General features: G+C 37.3%; 1 protein-coding gene across 2 annotated transcripts in view; it reads left to right on the top strand.

Annotated features, from left to right (window-relative positions):
- TMPRSS15 (transmembrane serine protease 15) overlaps positions 1-25274 on the top strand; it is a 137876-nt gene that overhangs the window by 88468 nt on the left and 24134 nt on the right. For both annotated transcript variants that reach the window (XM_070455233.1, XM_070455231.1), the window contains 5 exons: positions 2810-2920; positions 5438-5570; positions 19285-19380; positions 24271-24320; positions 24479-24653. In XM_070455233.1, the coding sequence (XP_070311334.1) occupies positions 2810-2920; positions 5438-5570; positions 19285-19380; positions 24271-24320; positions 24479-24653 (565 nt within the window). The remainder of the gene's footprint in view (positions 1-2809; positions 2921-5437; positions 5571-19284; positions 19381-24270; positions 24321-24478; positions 24654-25274) is intronic.

Genomic DNA, 25274 nt, shown 5'->3' with positions numbered 1-25274 from the left:
AATCTATGAAAACAAAGTAATGGGATAATTTAAAAATAACTAGTGCTGACTACCATTCTATAAGTAAATTAAGATATTTGATTATGGATACAAAATTGGGCTGTCAGCTTTTAAAATAAATATAATATATATTAAAATATAGATTTAAAATAGAAGATATAAATTCAACACATGTATACCTAGTTTTAAGTATTCCTGCTTTCTAAACTCAGTACTGGAAAGATTAAAATATAAAGTCAGTTAAAGCATTGAGGCTTGCCTGTAGAATAAGCAGCCCATTTATTGTCTCACTAATCTGGTTTAGAAATATGTGTTTGTGAAATAAATTGATAATTGCATTTACAAGAGCCTTCCTAATAGTATTATATTTGATATATGTAACCTATGCTCAGTGGATAAACATTTGCAGAAGCAACTATCCCAATCATGCCTTTCTTAAAGTATTTTTTATTAAAGTAACTTAAATTTGGGTTGAAAAAATATAGACTTTATCAAGGTTTAAAATAACACATACAAATACCTCCAATTACTGCTGTGAGATACCTGGAGCAAAGCATTAGGTCTGATTTCTCGCATTATCTGGAGAAGAAAATAGCACAAAGCACACAGAAGTATCAATGAAAAGGATGACCTCTAAGTGTTACTAGTTTTACTGTTAAGGATAAAATTTATTCTGCATTCAGTGTATTCATATTGGCACAGTAAATACATTCATTTTTTTAAAAAAATGATTCTCATGATATACCTAAGACATAAGCAGTATTTATCCCACTTATATCAAAGAAACTTAGTTTCTAAAAGATTGATTTATTTGTCCAAGGTCAAAAATAAATAAAAAGAAAACGTTTAAATTGAAGGTCAAATCAGTCACATGATTCCAGAGCTTATGTTTTAACCTGCACCCAAATTCAGACAAGTAAATTTTATCTTCATAATTCATCATTGATTTTTATTTTTCAAGTCAGTAGTTATCGTCAGCCAATCAGCTGTCTACTTTTTAAATGCATTTTTTGAAATCATACTCTTAGTGATTTACTCATATTGTGTTTATTACTAATGTGCATGCTGATTACTGAGGCATATCCACTTATCTAATACGTTAATTCACTTAACATTTAACAAATAACTACTGATTTCCTACTTTGTTCCAGTCATTTTGTCAAGTCCTAGGCATATAAAAATGAAGAAACAAGGCATATAGTTATTACAGCTAGTAAGTTACAGATTCAGTTTAATGAATGGACTCAATGAGAGCATTAATAGAAAAAGCTTTACTTTTACCCATCTTTGGTGTTACTCAGTTACTCAGTCATGTCCAATCCTTTGTGATGCCTTGGAGCAGCACACCAGGCTTTCTTGTCCTTCTCTCTCTCCCAGAGTTTGCCCAAACTCACGTCCACTGAGTCAGTGATACCTTCCAACCATCTCATCCTCTGTCGTCCCCTTCTCCTTCTGCCTTCAATCTTTCTAGGCATCGGGGTCTTTTCCAATGACTTAGCTCTTCGCATCAGGTGGCCAAAGTATTGGAGCTTCAGGATCAGTCCTTCCAATGAATATTCAGGGTTGATTTCCTTTAGGATTGACTGGTTTGATCTCCTTGCTGTGTCCAAGGGATTCTCAAGAGTCTTCTCCAGTACCTCAGTTTGAAAGCATCAGTTCTTCTGCACTCAGCCTTCTATATGGTCCAGCCTTTCATCTGTACATTACTGCTGGAAAAACCATAGCTTTGACTATACAGACATTTGCTGGCAAAATAATGTCTCTGCTTTTTAATACACTGTCTAGGTTTGTCCTAGCTTTTCTTCCAAGGAGCAAATGTCTTTTAATTTCATGGCTGCAGTCACTATTTGGAGCCCAAGAAAAGCCTCTACATACCCAACGGCTATTTCCTTTCTCAGAAAATCCAGATTCCACGTGGCCCCAGTAGAGATTCTAATATCAGGATGTAGCTAGTCCTCCAAGCCACAATCAGAAAACAACTCTAGGGGAGCAAACTCCTCTTTTCCAGTGAGATGAGGGCTCCCCTAGAGCAAAACTCCGTAAGAATACACAAAAACATAGTTCAGGAAACATAGTTCCCACTCCCTTTAAACAATGAATACTTCAAGTAGACATCTTATGCAGAACTCAAAACTCTGGAAGCAGCCACCATATGTACTTTGATCCTCTCTTGTCCAGCCTCTTCATTGTCCTGTGTTTTCATGTCCAAGCACATTCCCAATAACTCCAGCCCTATTTTCCCTGTTTCCTTTCAAATGACTGCTATTGCAGTTTCCATTTCTTTAGATGACTTTTTCCCACCTAACCATGCTTTAATTAAACTATTTCCAGCTTGGTCCAACTTTGATTCCACCAAAAGACAGCTTCCACATTTCTATGTAAGAAAGGTTTGGAGGTGTCATTTGGATGGTAAAACCAAAAGATCTGTCTACACTTGTGAACATCCCAATGGTTGTTACTTGCACATTCACATTCACTGGGTTGGAAGAATTTATAAGATTCACAGAGACGGTGTGGGATGATATGTCCAAAATCTCTCACACATCGCTTGGAATTGCCCTGCCCTCTGCTGCAAAGGAGATGCTTAAGGTTTTGTTCATATTCTAATTAAACCATGTCTCTAGCTTTGACAGGACTATTGCAAAAGCATTTGGAGCAATTGTTTTGTCATATTCAGTATCAAAGTCAGCTTAACCAAGGCCTGTGGCAAAGAATGGATGTTTAAAGGGACAGAAATGGTGTGGGTACTCCAGAATGGTCTACTTGTCATTTCATTATCCTATGCAATACATATTTTTTCCCTCCACAGAACCCTGCAAGGAAGACAGTTTTCAGTGTAAGAATGGGGACTGTATTCCGCTGGTGAATCTCTGTGATGGTTTTCCACACTGTAAGGACGGCTCAGATGAAGCAGATTGTGGTACGTTTTATTTTTAGGAAAAAACTTTGATCATCTTAATTTCTACATTTGGATTCTACAAATACAAAAGGAAGATTATGACTATATTTATTAGGACATATCTTGGTACTTATGGATTATTGTTTCCTGGTGATTTTAGTGCCTCTGCCATCATTCTGGTTATAAGAAATGCTAACACGCGAACTTGTTTCTGTTTCAAGTTGACTACATTTAATACCTTTAAGTCTGCGTGTGTTAAGTTGCTTCAGTTGTGTATGACTCTATGCAACCCTATGGACTGCAGGCTGTCAAGCTCCTGTGTCCATGTGATTTCCGAGGAAAGAATACTGGAGTGGGTTGCCATTTGCTTCTCCAGGTGATCTTCCTGACCCAGAGATCGAACTCGCACCTCTTAGGTCTCCTGCATTGGCAGGCAGGCTCTTTACCACTAATGCCACCTGGGAAGCCCAGCTTTAGGTCTAGGACAATGCATTTTCAGGTAAAAAGCATAAAATACCTCAGAAAGACAACAGCCCATGCCAGCCACTCTAGCCACCACTCTGATTCATATTTTACACATCGCCTACACCCAGAGGCCCCCTCGTGCTTATTTATAACTGACTTTTTTGGACTTGTCCTTGCATTCTTTTTTTTTTTCTTGAACCGGTTTTATTTTATTTGCATTTAACATGATTATACACATTCATGTGTCTAACAAGATCTGCACTGTTACATTAAAAATACAGTACAATAACATTCAACCTGAGGTACTTCATATTTCTATATTTTTCCTTCATAAATAATGCTGTAAGCTCCTGAATTCAAGCACTCTGATGCACAACTGGCTAGTGTCTTGAATTAGCAAGCTTATTTAGACACCTTAAAAAAAAAGACATTTCAGTGCAATAATTGTGTAGAAATTAGACCATTTACTTAAATACTATATTAAGATATGCTTAAAGAATGTTACATTAGAACTGCTAGCCTAGTTCTCCTTATCCCCAGGATATAAACGACAACAAGACTGCCAGAGACATGGGGAAAAGCATCTACAGGGCAGTGTTTCATAAAATCGTGTTTATGAACTACAGTTGCCTGCCTTGTCAGAACAATGGTTTCTAGTTTTAAAAGCTACAAAGTTTGAGATTACCAAAGAAAATAAAGCAAGCACATTAGCCTTAATTCCATGTCATTGAAAATGCAGAAGGGAGAACAGGATTTAAAAGATAACATTCTCTTATTTTAAGTACAGTTTTCAAATGTATACCACAGCTCTTGGCACCAGCCAATCAGATGACGGGTTTGTTTGTTTGTTTTTTTTTTCTTTTTCAAGTGACAGCAATTATCATAAAATTAAGTTCTTCCATATCCAGTATACAGGCTCTCGTGGGACTACCTTCCAAAACTGTCTAATAGTTATTTCTTGTTAGCAAGATGATAGATAGTAGTTGTGGCAAACCATCTATGAAACGGAGATATGTTTTCAATTTTAAAAAATACTTCTATAAAGGGTTTTGTTTATAAATTACGGCTAAACATTTCGGTAACTCATAGCTACCTTGCAATTGGTAGACTATAGACTTACCTGATTGGAAGGCACTTATGTATGTCCTTGTATTCTTGATTCTTCAGTATCTAATTCTCCTCCTGCCTTGAGTCTCCTGTCCATCCCCTATCCAGCCCTCTGTCCACATTAGGAATAATGACTACTTTTACTCTGTCCTACTTTTATTTCAAAAAAAAGAAAATAGTAAAAGCTATTTATTATATGCATGTGCTATAACGGGGTGCTGTAAAATGATCTTAACATAATTGGAATTAGCTCTGTTTCACTGAGAACTGAGGCTCAGAGGAGTTAAGTAGTCGCAAAAGATCACACATCTAGTAAGGCTTAGGGCTATGTTTTCAACCCAAGTCTGTCTAATTCTACAGGCAATGCCTTTATTCTTTTTATCATCAGAAAAAATGGTAAAGAGTAACAAACACTTATAGAATTATTGTATGATATTTGTGGGTAAAACTATGATGGGTGATATTTTATCTGTTTGATAAACTAACTCTCTTAGCCCAGTCTCCCACCTAGCTGCTAATGACCTTAACTCTCTGTCCTAAATGGTTGTAAATTGAAGGGGGGAATGACAGAAACCAAACAGCAAAAAAATAAGGTCAAAGAAGATACTTTCTGGAGAGAGAAGTAAGAAAAAAAAATGTTTAAAGTTGTTCTTGAATTTGTTTTCCTTCTTTTAGTAACTATGCTTATTAGCTCTTCAAAATAGCTTTATTTTCTGTTTATTGGCTGTACTGATATGCAATGAACTTATATATCTCTGCCAGTTCCATCTTTATAATTACATGAAAAAGCAAAATTCATACTACCAAACTTACTGTTTTCAACTTAAGACTTCCAGTGTGTTCTTAAGAAAAATCATACACTATCAATCTCTAAATGCTAAGAATCTTACATGTTTAGCTTAAGAGTCCAACATTTGTTTATTGGCTTGGATCGCAGTGACCCTGTGTATGATCTCATCTTTTTAGTGCGTCTCTTCAATGGCACGACAGACAGCAGTGGTTTGGTGCAGTTCAGGATTCAAAGCACATGGCATGTAGCCTGTGCCGAGAACTGGACAACCCAGATCTCAGATGATGTGTGTCAGCTGCTGGGACTAGGGTAAGTAATTCCACTCAGCTCTCAAATTATTCTCAAGCTTTTTTATGGATTTCAAATTGGGTTTATTAAGAAATTTAAAATTTGTGGAAGTCATGAATTTAGAAAACACATGCTCAAAAGGGAAGAAAACATAAATCTTGTTTAACCCCATTCTCAAAAAGACAACCACAGTTAATAATCTTTCAAGAAATATTACATGAGTATACAGAAATAGTATATCATAAAATCATGCAAAATACCATATTATAAGCTGTTTTGTAACCTATTTACATATGAACATTTCTCATGTCATTAAATATTTTCTATAGATTGTCTTTTTTAAGAAAAGGAAATATTCCATTTTATGCTCTATTATAATGTATATAACTAATCACATGGGTAATGGAGAGAACATGCTTTTGCTGTGTCTTCCTGACCCATTCATGACAGTTCTTTTGGAAAATTTGAAGAAGTATTATTGTCATGAGAAAGAAAATGTGCAGAATTGCAAGACTTAATTCAAGTAATAATTCCATATTAATGACTCTCAAAATAAATGACTCTAAAAAATTACTATCAGTACAGTTCAGTCACTCAGTCATATCCGACTCTTTGTGACCCCATGGACTGCAGCACACCAGACTTCCCTGTCCTTTACCATCTCCTAGAGTTTGCTCAAACTCATGTCCATTGAGTCGGTGGGGTGTGGGTTATGGGGAATAAAGTTTTTTGATGAAAATCAACAAAACACTGAAATGAATAGTTGCAAGTAAAGCAGTGGATAAGTGGCACTGACTCCAGATTCCTACTTTAACGTTGCTTTTAATTCAATAGTTCCTGGCTTCCCTGGTGGCTCAGAGGTTAAAGCATCTGCCTGCAATGCGGGAGACCCGGGTTCAATCCCTGGGTTGGGAAGATCCTCTGGAGAAGGAAATGGCAACCACTCCAGTGTTCTTGCCTGGAGAATCCCATGGACCAAGGAGCCTGGTGGGCTACAGTCCACAGGGTCGCAAAGAGTCGCACACAACTGAGCGACTTAAATTTCTAACTTAACTTTAGTTCAATAGTGAGTCCATGCACGTGAGGCCCTAGGAAGTTATTTGCTTCCACACAGTTCAGTTCAGTCGCTCAGTCATGTCCGACTCTTTGTGACCCCATGGACTGTCGCACGCCAGGCCTCCCTGTCCATCACCAAGTCCCGGAGTTATTCAAACTCGTGTCCATTGAGTCAGTGATGCCATCCAACCATCTCATCCTCTGTCGTCCCCTTCTTCTCCTGCCTTCAATCGTTCCCAACATCAGGGTCTTTTCCAAAGAGTCAGTTCTTTGTGTCAGGTGGCCAAAGTATTGGAGTTTCAGCTTCAACATCAGTCCTTCCAATGAACACCCAGGACAGACCTCCTTTAGGATGGACTGGTTGGATCTCCTTGCAGTCCAAGGGACTCTCAGGAGTCTTCTCCAGCACTGCAGTTCAAAAGCGTCAATTTTTTGGTGTTCAGCTTTCTTTATAGTCCAACTCTCACATCCATGCATAACTACTGGAAAAACCATAGCTTTGACTAGGACCTTTGTTGACAAAGTAATGTCTCTGCTTTTTAATATGCTATCTAGGTTAGTCATAACATTTCTTCCAAGGAGCAAGTGTCTTTTAATTTTTAATTTCATGGTTGCAGTCACCATCTGCAATGGTTTTGAAGCCCCCCAAAAATAAAGTCTGTCACTGTTTCCATTGTGTCCCCATCTATTTGGCATGAAGTGATGGGACTGGATGCCATAATCTTAGTTTTCTGAATGTTGAGTTTTAAGCAAACTTTTTCACTCTCCTCTTTCACTTTCATCAAGAAGCTCTTTAGTTCTTCTTCACTTTCTGCCATAAGGGTAGTATCATCTGCATGTCTGAGGTTATTGATATTTCTCCCGGCAATCTTGATTCCAGCTTGTGCTTCATCCAGGCCAACATTTCTCATGATGTACTCTGCATATAAGTTAAATAAGCAGGATGACAATAAACAGCCTTGACATACTCCTTTCCCAATTTGGAATCAATCTGTTGTCCCATGTCCAGTTCTAACTGTTGCTTCTTGACCTTCATACAGATTTCTCAGGAGGCAGGTGAGGTGGTCTGGTATTCACATCTCTTTAAGAATTTTCCACAGTTGCCTCCACTACTCAATTTGATAGCCATGCCAAGGAGCTGTTTTATAGACTCAGGAACTTAGTACAGTTTAGGCTAAGGAGATTGGCTCCTTGAACTTGTGACCACAGTTGTTGAATCTAAATGCCCTGGATGATTGGAGCTGTACAGGAGCTTGTGCTCCAGTTTACTGTCTAAGTATCACTATATGATTATCAACACAGGTGTTCTTTCCCCTGTGGTGTTTGAACCTTAGCTAAACTGTGTCCTCAAAGAGACAATGTTGGGGTTAAGGTGAAACCTTTACAAAGATCAAAGTAATCAAGATCTTCTTTGGCAAAAATATTTTTAATGCATTTGAATAAAATATGTTGAGTGATAGCATAAAGCTGACTCTATTTTCATGCAAGAGCATATTGGAAAGGAAACATTTATCTTCATTATTTTTTCTAACATTTGCTAATATAAACACATTACTTTGATTACTCACAGATTAGAAGTTTATGCATTGGCAATGATAATGTGTCTGGTCTTTGGATGAATAAGACATAGTTTTTGCTTTAAATGCTTACGTGGTGGAGACAGACACAGAAATAGAGAATTACAATATAATGTGAGAAAGACAATGTCCTATAGGAGAACCTCTATCAATTTGGGCATGTCAGGGAAAGCCTTCTAGAAAGTGGCCTGAGCTGTATGGATGATGGCCAGTTCCACATAACCACATACTGTCTATTTACAAGTTTTTCCCTCCAGCCAGATTTTACTCTCTAGTTCACTGACCTCATTTCTAATGAATCACAGTCACAATCACAGACAAGGACAGAGAACTAGATTTTTTTTAGTGTGGGTAAAGCAAGTAGAACACCCCACTGCCTTCAGTACAATGTTTTTCATGAAGGTCAGGCACTTGGCTCTCTTCAGAAATGAGTCAGATAATGTCTGCAAAGGCTTTAATCTTTGGACCAGCACTTCTTAACCAGTCTCCCTAGTGCTCTAGTAATTGAAAGAAAGTTACAGCCTTAATGAGAATATGTCTAGATTGGTACATGCTAACGAAAGAAAACTTAGTTTAAAATGATGTGTTTGGTATAGAGGAAAGTAATTTAAGAGTCAATTTATTAAAAAGGCACTGTAGCCTCTCAAGATTATTTGCATAGTTAAGGTATAAAATGCAATTCCCCACAGATTCTAGTAAATTATATGAGGCAGATTTCATCAGCTTTCCTATTTTTAATGAAATATTTTCATTCCCCACCATTGATAGCTGCATAAGTAAAAAGAACTTTGTATAACATTTTCATGTCTCTGATCAAAGTATGAAAGAAAACACTTTAGACTGATGCAAGAATAAATGTTAAAGAAATATTGAGTAGTGGTTTTTAAAGTATTTCCTAGGAAACCACACTTCCCTGCTATTAACGCAATAAATGAATGATGCAGTTGATGTGTTCTGCTAAGGCATTAAAATCAAGAAGTCATCAGGTCTGTAAACCTCTACAAAATTTAGGAAATGCTAACATTTTAAAAATAAAATTAGCTATATGTATCCCCATGAGGAACTAATGTTAATTTTTAAATCCCATAGTAGTCTTGTGCCAGATACTGTCAGTTCATATATCAAAAACATCAAATTGACCCTCTCATTCTGAAACCCCAAATAAAAAATAGAATTACTTCAATGTTATTCCATTTCAGAGGTGTTTTGAAAATGTTGGGAGGTGAGTGGTAAATATTTTTAAAAATTAACATTTCACATACATAGAGCATAATAATTTAATTTTCTGTGTAAGCACTAGAGCAAATTCTTATTCACAATTTAACACTAAAAATAGGTTCATAGAAAACTGAAAATAGAATCTGTGTCTCCTATTAGTTTAAGAAATTGGTAGACAAACAATGCTCTTGTTCTTGTACATATTTTCTGTCAATATCCCCAAACTTTCAACTATGAAGGCAAAGCCTTAACACACAAAAAAAATAAAGATTAGATATAAGAATTAATAGGAAAAGTGTAACTGCTACCTCAAATTTAAATGATTTTTTTATTTGCTAACTTTATGCAAAAAATAATAAATAACATTTTCTGTTATTTTAAAATTTTAATTTACAAGTTCACCATGCAGGAAAATTTTAATTTTATTCTTAGCTATGTTCCTTGGGTGGAATGGCTGAAGCAGTGGGCTAGTTGGGTAGGAGGGGCTGTGGGCAAAATGGTGAAAAAAATTTTATTTTACTTGGTTTAATTGACCAAGCTAAAAAGCTAATCATTTGCCTGAATTGCAATTTATAGTTATGATTTTTCTTTCCTGATTTAGAATGAGAAATACCTTAATTAAAATAAGCAAAGAGATAATAATAGCAAACTGTAATAATTTATAACTTCCTGGGAGGGATTGGGGGCAGGAGGAGAAGGGGATGACAGAAGATGAGATGGCTGGATGGCATCACCAACTCGATGGGCATGAGTTTGACTAAATTCTGGGAGTTGGTGATGGACAGGGAGGCCTGGTGTGCTGCAATTCATGGGGTCGCAAAGAGTCGGACAAGACTGAGCGACTAAACTGAACTGAACTGAAGGTTAATCTGTAATAGGCATATCATCTCACAAAGATGTAGAAAACACAGTGGTAAGTAAGTATATCTGCTATGGGCAAAGGCATGAAAACAAGTATACCAACGAATTGTAATCCAAGAGCTGGATCCGCAGTTCCCAAAGCTGGTGATACATTAAAATCACCCAGTCATGTTCCTAGACATTTAGATTCAAGGTGGTCTAGGTCAGCGGTTCCCAGTGTTTCATTTTAAAATCAAATTAGTAACTGAATCCCTTTGCTTTACGGCAGAAATTAACAGAATTTTATAAATCAACTATACTTCAATACAGTAAATTTTAAGAAAGACAAATATTATATGATATCACTTATTTGTGAAAACTAAAAAGATGATACACATGATCATATTTAGAAAACAGAAACAGATTCACAAACTCTGAAAACAAACTCATGGTTACCAAAGAGGAAAGGTTGAGGGGAGGGATAAAGTAGGATTTGGGGATCAACATATACACCTGCTATATGTAAAACAGATAATCAACAAGGACGTACTAGATAGCACAGGGAACTCTACTCAATATTCTTTAATAAGCTACATGGCAAAAGAGTCTGAAAAAGAATGAGTATATGTAGAAAACTGAATCACTTTGCTGTATGCCTGAAACTAACAGCATTGCAAGTCAGCTAATCAGCTATCCCTCAATATAAAATAAAAATTCAACTAAAAAATGAGATAAAAAAGAAATAGCAGCATCTGTAACAACCGCCTGGGATGCATGTATAAATTTACATTCTGGACCCCCACCTCAGACCCACTCATCTGAAAGTCTAGAACAGAGCCCAACAGTTTGCATTTGAATAAGCCCTTAAGGTATTTCTGATGCTCGCTACAGTGTTTCTGATGCTCGCTATAGTTTGAGAATCACTATCTAAGTGTAGTTGTCCTTAACCTTCTAGGTGTCATGGACATTTTTGGCAGTCTGGTGGAAGTTACCAACCTCTTCTTAGGTGCATATTTTTTAAGTTGCAAAAGAGTAAAATACACATAATTTTGAAGGAAATTCATTTCATTGAAAAAGCTATCAATGTGTTAATAATATAGTATGATATTATATATTTCTAAGAGAGTAAATAAGATATGTTGGTGATTCTAATGATTGCTGTGCTATCAAAGATGAGCATAAGTGATATTTTTAGACACATGCAGTAAAATCTGAAGATATGTGTAATTTGTCTTGGTAACAAAATTATAGGTGCTGCTAATAATATTGTGGTTAGCCACCTACATTTATAGCAGAAATAAAGACTGTGTTTCAATTACAAGTTAGTAAAAGTGAAGATGTCATTATTTCTCCTCCAACTATAAACTGGCTACATGTTACCATGAATTGCTAGGGGCTCCACAGAACTCAGGCTGGAATTTTGGCTACAGTAAGAGCCAGAGGTCTTGGTTCTTTCAAGAACACTGGATGATTCTCCTACTACAGGAAAGTAGTCCAGTCATATCAAAAGACCCTGAGAAACCTTGTATATTTGTTTCAGTAGAAAACAGAAATTATACAAAACATCTCTGAAGTTTGGTAGTTTTATTTCATCTGGTATTAAAAACAAAGTTTAAAATAATTTAACATTTTTTATTCTACTAAGAACATGTGTACTAAGTCGTGTCTGACTCTTTGCGACCCTTGTGAACTGTAGCCTGCCAGGTTCCTCTGTCCATGGAATTCTCCAGGCAAATATTCTGTTGTGGGCTGCCGTGTCCTCCTCCAGGGGATCTTCCCGACACAGGGATCAAACCCTCCTGTCTTACTTCTCACGCATTGACAGGTGTGTTCTTTACCACTAGCACCACCTCAGAAGCCCAACACGCAGGTTTAGCTTCCCTATGTGCAGGTCAACTCTGGCTTAATCCAGGGGATTTCTCAGCTTTTCATTCTGACACTAGCCTCTTTTAACTTCTCTGGAAAACTTTTTTACCCCATAGATCAAAACAAAATTAGAGAATTTAAAAAGACCACTATAAGACATCATTAAAATGGATTTTTTTTTAAAAAGAAAAAAATTCATGGCTAAGATTTCAACAAACACAGGTTGGTATTATTGCTTGCTTGGAAAAAATCCATTCCTGATGTATGCTAGTAAGTATTTGGAAATATATTATTGGAAAATAAAGGATTCTTTTATAAGAAATCACTTATTTTTATTAATTCAATTTAGGGAGCAAACTCTTTGTTGTCTTTAACTTTTATTTTGACTTAAACTTGGATGGGTATTTTGCAACCCAGAGAAATTTATGGGGCAAGGAAATCGCTGAGAATATAATTATACACATAAAGAGAGAAAATTTCTTCTGGTCGATTGTGAATCATCTACCAATAAATTTTCTGCAACTTAGCTGTCTAGTCTACAAAAGCCTGTTGCAGATTTGAGGGGTTTTCCATTTGGTTTTTGTTGCTGTTTTTGCTTTTTTAATTGAAGGCTTTTTTCCTTCACTTAGAGAGTGTTACATAAAAATAACAAATGTAGTTTTCCCCAAACCAAAATATCCTTCACCATTCCCTTAAATCCTGTTGTTGTGGAGAGGGAGGGAGGCATCTATATTCTACAATAGAAACAGATAAAGGCAGGGGAAAACTATCATTCCCTGAATGAATAACAAAAGTTTTCTAGTTCATTCTGTTGTTGTTTAGTCAGCCATAAGTCGTGTCCAACTCTTTTGCGACGCCAGGGACTGTAGCCCACCAAGGCTCCCCCGTCCATGGGTTTTCTCAGGCAAGAATACTGCAGTGCCTTGCCATTTCCTTCTCCAGGGATCTTCTCTACCCAGGGATGGAACCTGCACTTCCTGCATTGGCAGGCAGGTTCTTTACCACTTAGCCACCAGGGAAGCTCCTTGTTCATTTAGCCTCCCTCCTAAAAATTATTTCCAACTGATCAACCTGTAAGCAACGTGGTATATTTTTTGAGGTCAAGGACAATTTTGGATTAAATTGATGAAATCAAATGGGATAATATACTCTCTTTCTCCTTTCCTTTAATTACACCTTCCTCTACTCTTATTTTCTTTCTTCCTTATTTTATGCTTTTGTCATCACTTCATTATTCCCCTCAACTTTTCATCTCTATTTCCTTCCATTCTCTCTTCTTTTCTTTATACTCTTATCTTTTCAAAAGAAACTGCATTGATTTATAAGAGTATATGTGGTAAAGTTAATAGACTAGTAGAGTAAATAAGGTCTAAAGAAAGAAGGAACCAAATTGATACAATATACAAGGTCAACACAATTACTAATATATGTGTTTTAGATTTCCTGGAAACCCATGCCAAAAATGAAACATTAAAAGCCGCATAACTTTAATTATGAGATAAGTTGAATAATACCAGTTCCATAGGAAGACAGATTTCTTCTGAATGCCTCAATTATAAAGGAGATTTTGCATGTATGACCTTAAAGTGTAGTAAGGCATTAAAAAGCATGCACTAAGAAATTTTATAGTAAATATGGAGGTGTATATCATATACCTCTTATTCAAAGATAAATGAACGGCAGTGACTGAGAAAACAATGTTACAATTGAATCAAGAATATACTACAAGGGATTAAGATCATTTTATCCAAGATGCTGTCCACAGAGATCCCATCTCCCGTGATCGAAGTATCACTTCTCTCAACCATGTTTTTGGTTTTTAGGAGGAGATACCAGAAGTCTGTCTCTTTGCAAATACCATTAATATGGTAGAGAGTGGCTACCAGACTGACCCTATCAATTTCTCTCTGGTTCTTAATACAGTAGCTTGTACAAAGGGGTAAATTGGTCAGGGGAAGAAAATTTTTTCTATTGGCATTTTTTTTTTTCCTTTTGTTTGTCGTGAAATTTTGAGTTGAGATCAGAAAATCTAAAATTAAGTAAGCTTACTTGTTTTCTAAGAGCTAACATATGGCTGGGTAAGTGCTAGGTGAGTTGTTATAAAGTGTTGAATGAATAAGCTATTTTAGTTACAATGTGTCCAGTTAAGTCATGATGCTTGTGGAATTGCCCACGTGTCCCCACTCTCCTAGTGGTATGCTTTGCCATCCATTGCCTCAAATTCATTTCATTCACCCTTTCCCTGCCTATTAAAATGCTCTCTCCTACCTTATGTCCTGCCAAATAGATCCCTCTCTTTCCCTCCAATCGAAAGGGAAGGCCCATTCTTCTAAACCATTTTCAGACTAATCCCATCTGGTTCCATTCATTACTTAAAACTTTTGGGGTGTGAAATGAGCTACAGTACCTTTCTGCAGCATTTGCAACATTTGTTATTATTCTTTGCAGCTTTAGTGAGTCCAAAAGCTTAAAACATCCCTACCTAAGCTCCAGCTTCAGGGAGGAATTCTTATCACAGCATACACAGTCTAAGGAGGGAGACCAAAGAGAGGAAACCTACAAGGGGCCCGAGAAGAGAGTCAGATTTAATGCTGTGCAAGACGCCTTGGGACAGGCTTCTTTTTCTCTCTAGAATTCTTCTCTGAGTATATTTTTATACTCCATATATGACCTCAAAAATAATAATGGTGGGTTGCATTTATATGCTTCTTTTCTTGCAGAGAATAAGGTTCCCCTGAAGCCAGGGGAGCCCTTTGAGAGTGCACAATGTACAAAAATGGTAATGAAGTCTTAGAAATAGGCAGTCAGGGGGCATTACCATGTCATCAAGGTGATGCTATATGGATGCATTAAAAATGTGGCACAAAACTGCAGATTTCAAACAGTTATGCAAATATGCACAGAGTTATCTAAATGTGCAGAGCTGGGACCTTTTCAAAATAAAAAATAAATGCAAATTCCAGCTGTAATCTTGACAGAATGCCTCTCTAAAAATGAACAACTGGTTTTCTCGCAAAGAGGAAACTGAGTCAGGGACAGCTTCAGTTACATGTTTCAATTAAAGAACTGAGTATAATATATTCTCAACAGTTCAGTTTCTCAGTTCTAAGATTTTGTTTCTATGAACTAAATAGTGACTTAATATACGATTGCCCACCTTTCATTTTGCCAAGAATATTTTAAATGTATCCTTATCATCTCCATCATTTTCTAAAATAAGAAATAGTTTATCATAAACTTCCTCTGCCACTTATATTTTGTTTATTGCGAATACCAATTGGAAGACATTCTGTTTGGTTTGAAAAAGGTGAGTTCAGCTTGGCAGGGTTTGAAATGCAGGTACTCTCTCTCAAATTAAGTTCTAACTTTTAATATCCAGCACTGACGCCTGGAAATGTTTGTTTGAACCAATGGGCTCTATACACCACCCTTAGGTTGCTGATATCAATATTTACAATAAAAGTTAATTATGTGAGTACTTGAGAAGTTTTTTCCAAGAGAATGTTTTACCCAGTTGTTCTGAGTAACCCAAAACAATATACGTGCACCATTAACTGCAGTGTTTTTTTTTTTTTTCTCATATAAAGTTTGAGGTTGCAAATTTAGAACACAAGCTTAGAATACAAGCTTGATGTCTGTCATTTTGTCCACATACATACATAATCTATTTTTCTCGGCCAGCTAGTGAAAACATAACTATAGAGCAGTACTTGAGAATCCCAGGTAGAACATTCAGCATTTACTAAATATTCTTCATCCTTAAAGCTTTGCCTCTAGTCTTCCTTTCTTCTACAAGAGGCTTGTGTTAAAAATATAACTGAAAATCCCACCACAGTGCAGTACCAGTGATAGGTGTGTAATAAACAGATATTAGATTAAAAACTGATTTATAAATAATTTTCAGTATTTTTCTCAATTTCATTTTGCTTAGACTTTGCTTTGAATTTCCACAGAAATTAATACGTCTCCTCAGGATCTATCTTTAAAAGACAACTAAGCAATAGACTAAAAACTGCCAGAGACAAAGCAAGCCTGAAATCCACAACCTTAATGTATATTTTTAGTGAATAACTTTTCTAAATATTTCCCCATGTAGTCACAAGTGCTCTCATATGACAAAACTAAATCAATTTAATAACAAGTTAATGTCCTTTATTCAAGGGGAAGGACTTCCCCCAGTGGCTCAGTGATAAAGAATCCACCTGCAATGCGAGAGACGTGGGAGACGCGGGTTCGATCCCTGGGTCAGGAAGATCCTCTGGAGAAGGAAATGGCAACCCACTTCAGTATTCTTGCCGGAGAATCCCATGAACAGAGGAGCCTGGCAGGCTACAGTCCATGGGGTTTCACAGAGTCAGACATGACTGAGCACACACATGCACATGCATTCAAGAAAAAATAGCCCATGGATTGGAGGGGACAATGCCTCACAAGCAGTGGAGCACTATTACCGAGGGATCTGGGGCAGGAGTGAGTTTTATAGAATGGTAGAAGAGGCAAGGCAGAAACCGGGCACCACTGGCTGAAAGGCCAAGGATTTCCTTATAGGCTCACAGGCTACCAGGTCCTGTTTTCTAGGGTAAGGTGAGCCAGCTAAGGCAGAAAGTGAAGAAGAACTAAAGAGCCTCTTGATGAAAGTGAAAGAGGAGAGTGAAAACGTTGGCTTAGAGCTCAACATTCAGAAAATTAAGATCATGGCATCTGGTCCCATTGCTTCATGGCAAATAGATGGGGAAACAGAGGAAACAGTGGCTGACTTTATTTTTGGGGGCTCCAAAATCACTGCAGATGGTGACTGCAGCCATGAAATTAAAAGATGCTTACTCCTTGGAAGGAAAGTTATGACCAACCTAGACTGCATATTAAAAAGCAGAGACATTACTTTGCCAACAAAGGTTCATCTGGTCAAGGCTATGGTTTTTCCAGTGGTCATGTATGGATGTGAGAGTTGGACTGTGCAGAAAGCTGATCACTGAAGAATTGATGCTTTTGAACTGTGGTGTTGGAGAAGACTCTTGAGAGGCCTTGGAATGCAAGGAGATCCAACCAGTCCATCCTAAAGGAGATCAGTCCTGGGTGTTCATTGGAAGGACTGATGTTGAAGCTGAAACTCCAATACTTTGGCCACCTCATGTGAAGAGTTGACTCACTGGAAAAGACCCTGATGCTGGCAGGGATTGGCAGAAGGAGGAGAAGGGGACGACAGAGGATGAGATGGCTGGATGGCATCACCGACTCGATGGACATGAGTTTGGGTAAACTCCGGGAGTTGATGATGGACAGGGAGGCCTGGCATGCTGCGATTCATGGGGTCTTAAAGAGTCGGACATGACTGAGTGACTAAACTGAACTGAACTGAGCCAGCTAAACCTGAGTTGGAGGATTATGACTGGTGTTACATTTTCTTAACAGTGAAGCACTTCCTGTAAGGGTAGGCTGACTTAGATTTAGATTTGCGACATGGACCAGGCCCCTGGGTGATGTTCATTTTGTGGATCCTGATTATGAATTAATTTATGAGTGCCTTAAACAGATTGCTTAGATCCACTCATTTTGTCACAAATGGCAAAATTTTATTCTTTTATATCTATTCCTCTGCTGATGGGCACATAGGTTGCTTCCATATTTTGGTTTGTAAATAATACTGCTGTCAACATTGAGGTGCATGTATCTTCTTAAGTGAGTGTTTTCTTTTTCTTTGGATGTCTTTATTCCTGTTTTCTTTTCTGAGCTATAACAACTATATTTTATGTAAGTCTTTAAAAAAGATAATTATTCTTCCCACATGGAAGGAATATATTAAACTTTAGCAATAATAGTAGTGACTCATTTTTCTTGGGTAAATCCATTTTAGACTTTATTGAAGGACTGGTCATTGATTTGTGTGCTTCAGTTATTTTCATCTGTTTATAAAATGAAAATGCAAGTGATAAATTCTGGGACATTACATAGGAGTTTCATTGTTCCAGCTTTCTGTTCAGTGGATGAAAGCTACTAGACACTTTCAGGGTCTTTAAGGTATTGAATGACCTGAAAGAGAGAGGAAACACCCTCTCCTTAGTTCTTTTCCTCTTCCTGATCATAACAGGCATGAGTCTTCCTTGGAAACTCCTCTGTGTACAGAGGTAGGAAATATTCAGATTGACAATCATCTGGGGAAGACACTGGGATGTCTTTTGAAGAGGCAGTGGGTGGGTAACGATATTCCACTATATTGTAAAGTAATTAGCCTCCAACAAATATAAGTAAATGAAAAAAATAAATAAATAAGATAGGAACTGCATCATCTCTGTGCCAGTCAGGAGATGAGAGCAGGCACCAGGATGTCTCTAACCTAAAGACATGGTTTACATGAAGATTGAAATCTACAATAAATAAAAGGCAGGAAAAAGAATAAAAACAGAAGCCAAAAGTTTCCAGCCTAAGCCTAGGAAAGAGTGGATAATTAAAAGAAATCTTCCATGAAGGCTCACAGTTGACAGAACGGCTGTTACAGGCTTTCAAAGATAAGAAAGGCCAGTAACTTAATGTTTTTTGTCACATAGAGGTGTGTAGCCCATTCTGGCTCACTGGTTGACACTCAGAGGGCCAGGCTACATATTCCCTCTTTTAGAACAATCACATAGCTTCTGACTTTAAGATAGTTATTAATAGGCTTTGCATTGAATAAAATATCAAGAACAGAGCGACTAAACACCGAAGATCTCCTTTTTCTACGTTCTTAGACAATGTGCATGTTCTTAAAAGGTGAATTACACTCAACAGGAAAAAAAATTTAATAAATTATGGTGCAGCAAGTCTGTGAAGTTGTCATTATTATTGACCATTATGGAAATTTCTGGACAACATAGAAAAACTCAAATGACAAACTCAGACACTCAAGTGATGTATGCACTGATCTTAACTCAGTTAAATAATATATATGAGCAGGCAAACAAGAACTAGAAGTATTATGCAAACATTAAAATGACATTTTATGTCATTGTGAGAAATTCTTCTACAGATCTATACCATCTTTTAGACATTAAAACACTTGCAGTTTAATATTAAAATGTTAATCTCTTTGTCATAAATTCCATGGTTTATTTCAATGTCCACAGCATTAAATAACTAGTAGTTTAATTTATGGTTTTGTTTGTTTGTTTGTGTTTTTATTTTGTTCATGGGTTTTTCCCTAGGACCGGAAACTCCTCCATGCCAACCTTTTCTACGGGAGGTGGACCGTTTGTAAAATTAAACACAGCACCTAATGGCAGCTTAATATTAACACCAAGGTAGGTTACAAAATGTGTTCTTTGATTAGATGTACATGGACAAAATAATAGATTTCAAAGCCAGTCAGATTTTGAAGCCATCACATACTGGCCATATAATTTTGAAAGGTATTTAACTTTTTGTTATTCAAGTAATTGCAAACAGTATCTAATCCATCCTATTGGATAACATTACCTAATCCATATATATGGTAAGATGGTCAAATGAAGTATTGTAGTGTAACTAAGTAGCACACAGAGATTCAAAAAGTTTTACTTCAATATCCTTTTCATCCCTACTCTTGGATTTAAAAAAAGTAAATCCCATAGAAATAAATTGTGAGTTGAGATAAATAGGTACATGTTGATCAGATGAAAAAGAGTGATGCCATTATCTATCATCAAAAGAGAAGAAAGAGAAAACAAAAAGTCATGATTTTTTTTTTCCTAGCAAATGTGTACATGCTAAGTTGCTTCATTGTATCCCACTCTTTGTGATCCTATGGACTGTAGCCTACCAGGCTCCTCTGACCATGGGATTTTCCAGGCAAGATACTGGAATGGATTGCCATGCCTTCCTCCAGGGGATCTTCCCCACCCAGGGATTAAACCCTTTTCTCAGGCATCTCCTGCATTGCAGGTGAGTTCCTTACCACCTAAGCAGCCTGGGAAGCCCCTTCCTAGCAAATAAAACATGGATATTCAGTGAAGGAACCCAGACTCTAAGTTGTGCCTGCATTTCTCTTTTGCTCTTTAAAATTAGGTTTGTTTTCACTCATGTTTTAAAAAGCACCATCTTTCCTGTATTCAAATATCTGTTTTAGCTTAGATTATGTCATTTCTTCTGTTCAGGCATTAATGTTAACTTCAGCTGAAATTGGCTTCAAATTTTACAGCTCCACTAAAGGCCAGCTTGAAGATGGGTGGAGAAAGTAACTTTAAGAAAAGACTATAACTACAAGAATTTAAGATATTATTGCTGGTATATTAGGTTGCAGTTTTTGGTTTAACATATTAAATGGTGGAAAGTGAAATTATATAATTATTCAGCTATTCATGAAAAATTGCCATTTCTGTAAGTTCAACCAGTAAAACAAATTGTTAAAGGAGTATTTTTAGTACTAAAGTACTTTGCAGTTGAATATTTTATATGAATGCTTGCAGAGCTTTAGCTGATATTATTAGTCTCATTGGGGGTGAAGCAAAGAATCTGCAAGATCTCCTTTCATAGATTTCCTTTTAATAAGGAGTGTCTAAATTTACATTACCATTACAGATGTTAGGCAGCTGAAAATGTCTCTCATTTATATTTAACAGACATTTAAGGATGAGTTAGGAAAAAAGGGAAAAGTATTAAATATTTTCATATTAATTATATATATGTATAAAATAAGAACTAGGTTATTCCATGTTTATCAACAAAATCCCAGTATCACTGTACATTGATGTCTCTATTGTATGTAGGTTTGTGTTATTTGAAAGAGATACCATTTATAGACAGAGATACTTGGAACTTTCAGTACATCAATAAGCCAGGACACATTCTTAATCTCTTTCTTGATTAGCCACATATATTAGGTTGGCAGGAAATCAGATATATTTGCACTTAGTTAATTTATTAGTATATTTATTTATTTTTCGAAGAGACAGGTTTATTGCCCCATGTAATGTGGTGTTTTGAAAATGCTCTTTCACTAGTGGTCATAATAACAAAATAAGACAAGGAAGAAGATATCAAGGAGGTTGATTCTTCTAACTACGGAGAACCATAATACCAGCAACTTGGCCTGATATAACTGGAAATGTAGAATTGCACTATTTCCATCACTGGGCTTCCTTTTTCTTTGTCTGGTAGTCCTAGATATAAGCAGATTTTTATTTTATGCCTGTTGGTTGAAAATGTGTTCTAGACACAGGATGTAGAGTGCTTATCAACACTTTGCTTCTCAGTCGCTCAATCATGTCCAACTCTTTGTGACCCCATGGACTGTAGCCTGCCAGGCTCCCCCGTCCAGGCAAGGATGGAATTTTCCGGGCAAGAATACTGGAGTGGGTTGCTATTTTCTACTCCAGGGAATCTTCCTGACCCAGGGATCGAACCTGTATCTTCTGCATCTCATGCATCGAATGCTTATCATGTGACCGACTCTGTGGTATAAACATTACAATGCTACAGAGGGTATTTCCAGTTCATATAAAAGCTCTGTGACTTAGGTAGTACTTCTCCACTCTAAGGTTGAGGAAACAAGCCTGATATTGATAAGTGACTTGGACACATTCACAAAGCTGGAGGCAACATGAGATTTTAAGCCTACCCTACTATATTGTGAATGCTCCAAGGCAGCATATTACTTTAAATAGCAGTTCTGGAAAGGAAAAAGAAAGAAAAAGGGCCAGTGTTGTTGGGCAAATATAGGGAGAGAATTTAGTTTAATTTGTCAACACAGTAGATAGACATCCATTTGTATCCCAGTGTTGCCCCACTGGACTGGGAGTAAGACACAGCATCATGGCATTGCCTATTTTCCCATAGCAGGGCTAACCTAGTTCTGACTCCAGGACCAAAGACCAGAACAGTCACTCTATTTTTCTCTAATCTCTCTAAACGTACCTGGACAAATGGACTCACTGCTCACTCTGACTGCAAGTGAAGCCTCTTGCCACTCTATTCTGAGACTACATGTGTGCTTGTGTATGAAAAGTTTGATTAAGCAAAACACATGAAGAATGAGGTGTTAAGCTCACTTTAATTTTCTGGTTATCTGTTAAGTTAGCCAAAAACTTTTCTGTGCTTGCTGAAAAGAAATCCATCCATTTTCTGCAGACAGAATAATATTAAGCATTGCTTATGGCATCTGGTCCCATCACTTCATGGGAAATAGATGGGGAAACAGTGGAAACAGTCTCACACTTTATTTTTGGGGGCCCCAAAATCACTGCAGATGGTGATTGAAGCCATGAAATTAAAAGACGCTTACTCCTTGGAAGGAAAGTTATGACCAACCTAGATAGCATATTAAAAAGCAGAGACATTACATTGCTAACAAAGGTCCGTCTAGTCAAGGCTATGGTTTTTCCAGTGGTCATGTATGGATGTGAGAGTTGGACTATGAAGAAAGCTGAGCACTGAAGAAATGATGGTTTTGAACTGTGGTGTTGGAGAAGACTCTTGAAAGTCCCTTGGACTGCAAGGAGATCCAACCAGTCCATCCTAAAAGAGATCAGTCCTGGGTGTTCATTGGAAGGACTGATGCTGAAGCTGAAACTCCAATACTTTGACCACCTCATGTGAAGAGTTGACTCACTGGAAAAGACCCTGATGCTGGGAGGGATTGGGGCAGGAGGAGAAGGGGACAACAGAGGATGAGATGGCTGGATGGCATCACCGACTCGATGGGCATGAGTTTGAGTAAACTCCAGGAGTTGGTGATGGACAGGGAGGCCTGGCATGCTGCGATTCATGGGGTCTTAAAGAGTCGGACATGACTGAGCAACTGAACTGAACTGAACTGATGGTAGATGTAGTAAGTTTGGATGAAATGGGACATCGTCATGAAAAATATCCTAAGAACTGCTTATCTCCTAACCCTAGGTGAATAACAGAAGGAGAGTTAACTGAGGCTTCTTCTTTGGGGAATGTTGAATGCATACTGATACATCTATAGAAAGTGAAATTTGCTCAGTCGTGTCCAACTCTTTGCGACCCCATGGACTATACAGTCCATGGAATTCTCTAGGCCAGAATACTGGAGTGGGTAGCCTTTCCCTTCTCCAGGGTTTCTCCCAACCCAGGGATCAAACCCAAGTCTTCTGCATTGCAGGAGGATTCTTTACCAGCTGAGTTATCAGGGAAGCCATATAAATACATCTATATCTAGATAGACATACCCACATACATGTTGCTTATTAATATAACTTACATTTCCTTATATTTCAATTGAATATGTCTACTCTAAAGAATTTGCCCATTAGACAGCATGAATGCCTGGGATCAAATACTTATCATGTATGTTCCAGAAACATTGAATTGCTCTGATTGTGCTTATTATCTCACGTGGATCTTGGGTCATATTTTGTGTTTTCTTGGTTTGTTCTTTCCTAAAATTTCAAGCAGCTAAACAACATGCACAAGAGATGCTGCTAAATATTTAAATAGAAACTGTTAAAATTATATGTAGTTGTGTGTTTTAATATAAGCAATAGCTACATAGCTGCACCAGGAGTGTTGGCAGGCTCTTTAATTCCTTGTATTATACTGATCTCTAGTGGTTGGTAAGTATAACATTTCAAAACAATTTTTCTTTAAAAGAGAATTCTTGGCTTTGAAAAAAGCTGGTGTCCAAATATTTAAACAGGTAGTGAGTTTTTAATTATTTATGCCTACACTTTATGTGCTTGTTTACATGTCTGTCTCCTTTGAAAGTAGGACCTATGATTTATTCATAATTGAATTCCCTGAGCCTCACACGGTGTTGGGCACCGAGGCACATTCTGTATTACAGAATGATGAAATCCAAGATTGATTCACATAAGCTAACAGTAGGCATGGTTTATGGAATACTGATTCTGTATAATGCACAATAATAATTCCATTGCAAATATTTCTTTATTTCTCACAAAACTCCAATAAGGTACTGTGCCCCAATTAATGGATATAAAAACTGAGCCTCGGAAATATTGAGCAACTTATCTAAAATCACCTGCGTTGCAGAGTTAAAGTTTCAAACTCAGCTTTATTTGACTTTCAATTGAAGACTCTCTGCTGTGCATTTCAGCCTTCCTACACTTTGAGTATGACATATTTAAAAGCCCATTTTACTAAAGAGAAAAAATAGGATAACCTATAATACTATGTTTAGTTTGAAATGTTATGTGCACCATTTTTTAAATATAGTTGCTCTTCTATTACAGCCAACAGTGCTTAGAGGATTCACTGATTCTGCTACAATGTAACTATAAATGTAAGTAAATATTTCCTCTTGTTCTCCTTCAAGCCTTCAGTTTAATGTCCTGGAGTCGCTGTCACCTTAAATTATTTTGTAGTGGCCAATTCAATTTTCAGGATCAGAGGAAATTCACCAAAATTAACTAGAGGCTCTTTCTTCAATTATCTTAATAGCATGTGGGAAAAAACTGGTGACTCGAGAAGTTAGCCCGAAGATTGTCGGAGGAAATGACTCCAGAGAAGGAGCCTGGCCTTGGGTCGTTGCTCTGTATTTCAACGATCAACAGGTCTGCGGAGCTTCTCTGGTGAGCAGGGGTTGGCTGGTGTCGGCCGCCCACTGCGTGTACGGGTGAGTGTGACGTCGCTTCCCCACCGGGGCGACCCTGGCAGACCCTGTGCATCCCATTTCAGGCAGCCTCCGCAAATCCTCCCAGCAGGGAAACGTCCCCACTGTTTATAACACTATAAACTGTCCAGTAATTTCCACATGCAAGTCATGTATAAAAATGAAGTACAATTAAAACTCATTTTCATTAGATTCTTACATCAAGTATTAATGTTTCCCACACACATAAAAATTGAAACTTCCACCTATTCACAAGGTAAGCATTTTTAAAGGTAAAAAATGAGCTTTTACTATATAATTTGTGTTGGTTATCAGTCATTTAGAACAATATTTATTGTCATTAAGCCATCAGGGCCCAAAAAGCCTGTATCAGTAGATCTCGAGTTACAAATTAAAAAGTGTGCTCTTTGAAATTCATATGCAAGCACCTTGCTGTGAATTAGCATAAAAATGTTTCTTTAGTTCTCAAGTCAGATCTGTTTTGATGCTGGTTGCTGCTGCTGAGTCACTCCAGTCATCTCCCACTCTGTGTGACCCTATGGACTGCAGCCCACCAGGCCCCTCTGCCCATGGGGTTTTCCAGACAAGGATTCTGGAGTAGGTTGCCATGCCCTCCTCCAGGGA

This window comes from Odocoileus virginianus, chromosome 25 (genome assembly GCF_023699985.2).
Source record: "Odocoileus virginianus isolate 20LAN1187 ecotype Illinois chromosome 25, Ovbor_1.2, whole genome shotgun sequence".
NCBI classification, from domain to species: Eukaryota; Metazoa; Chordata; class Mammalia; order Artiodactyla; family Cervidae; genus Odocoileus; species Odocoileus virginianus.
Note: the sequence above shows the minus strand (reverse complement) of the source record. Positions and strands in the feature narration are given on the sequence as shown.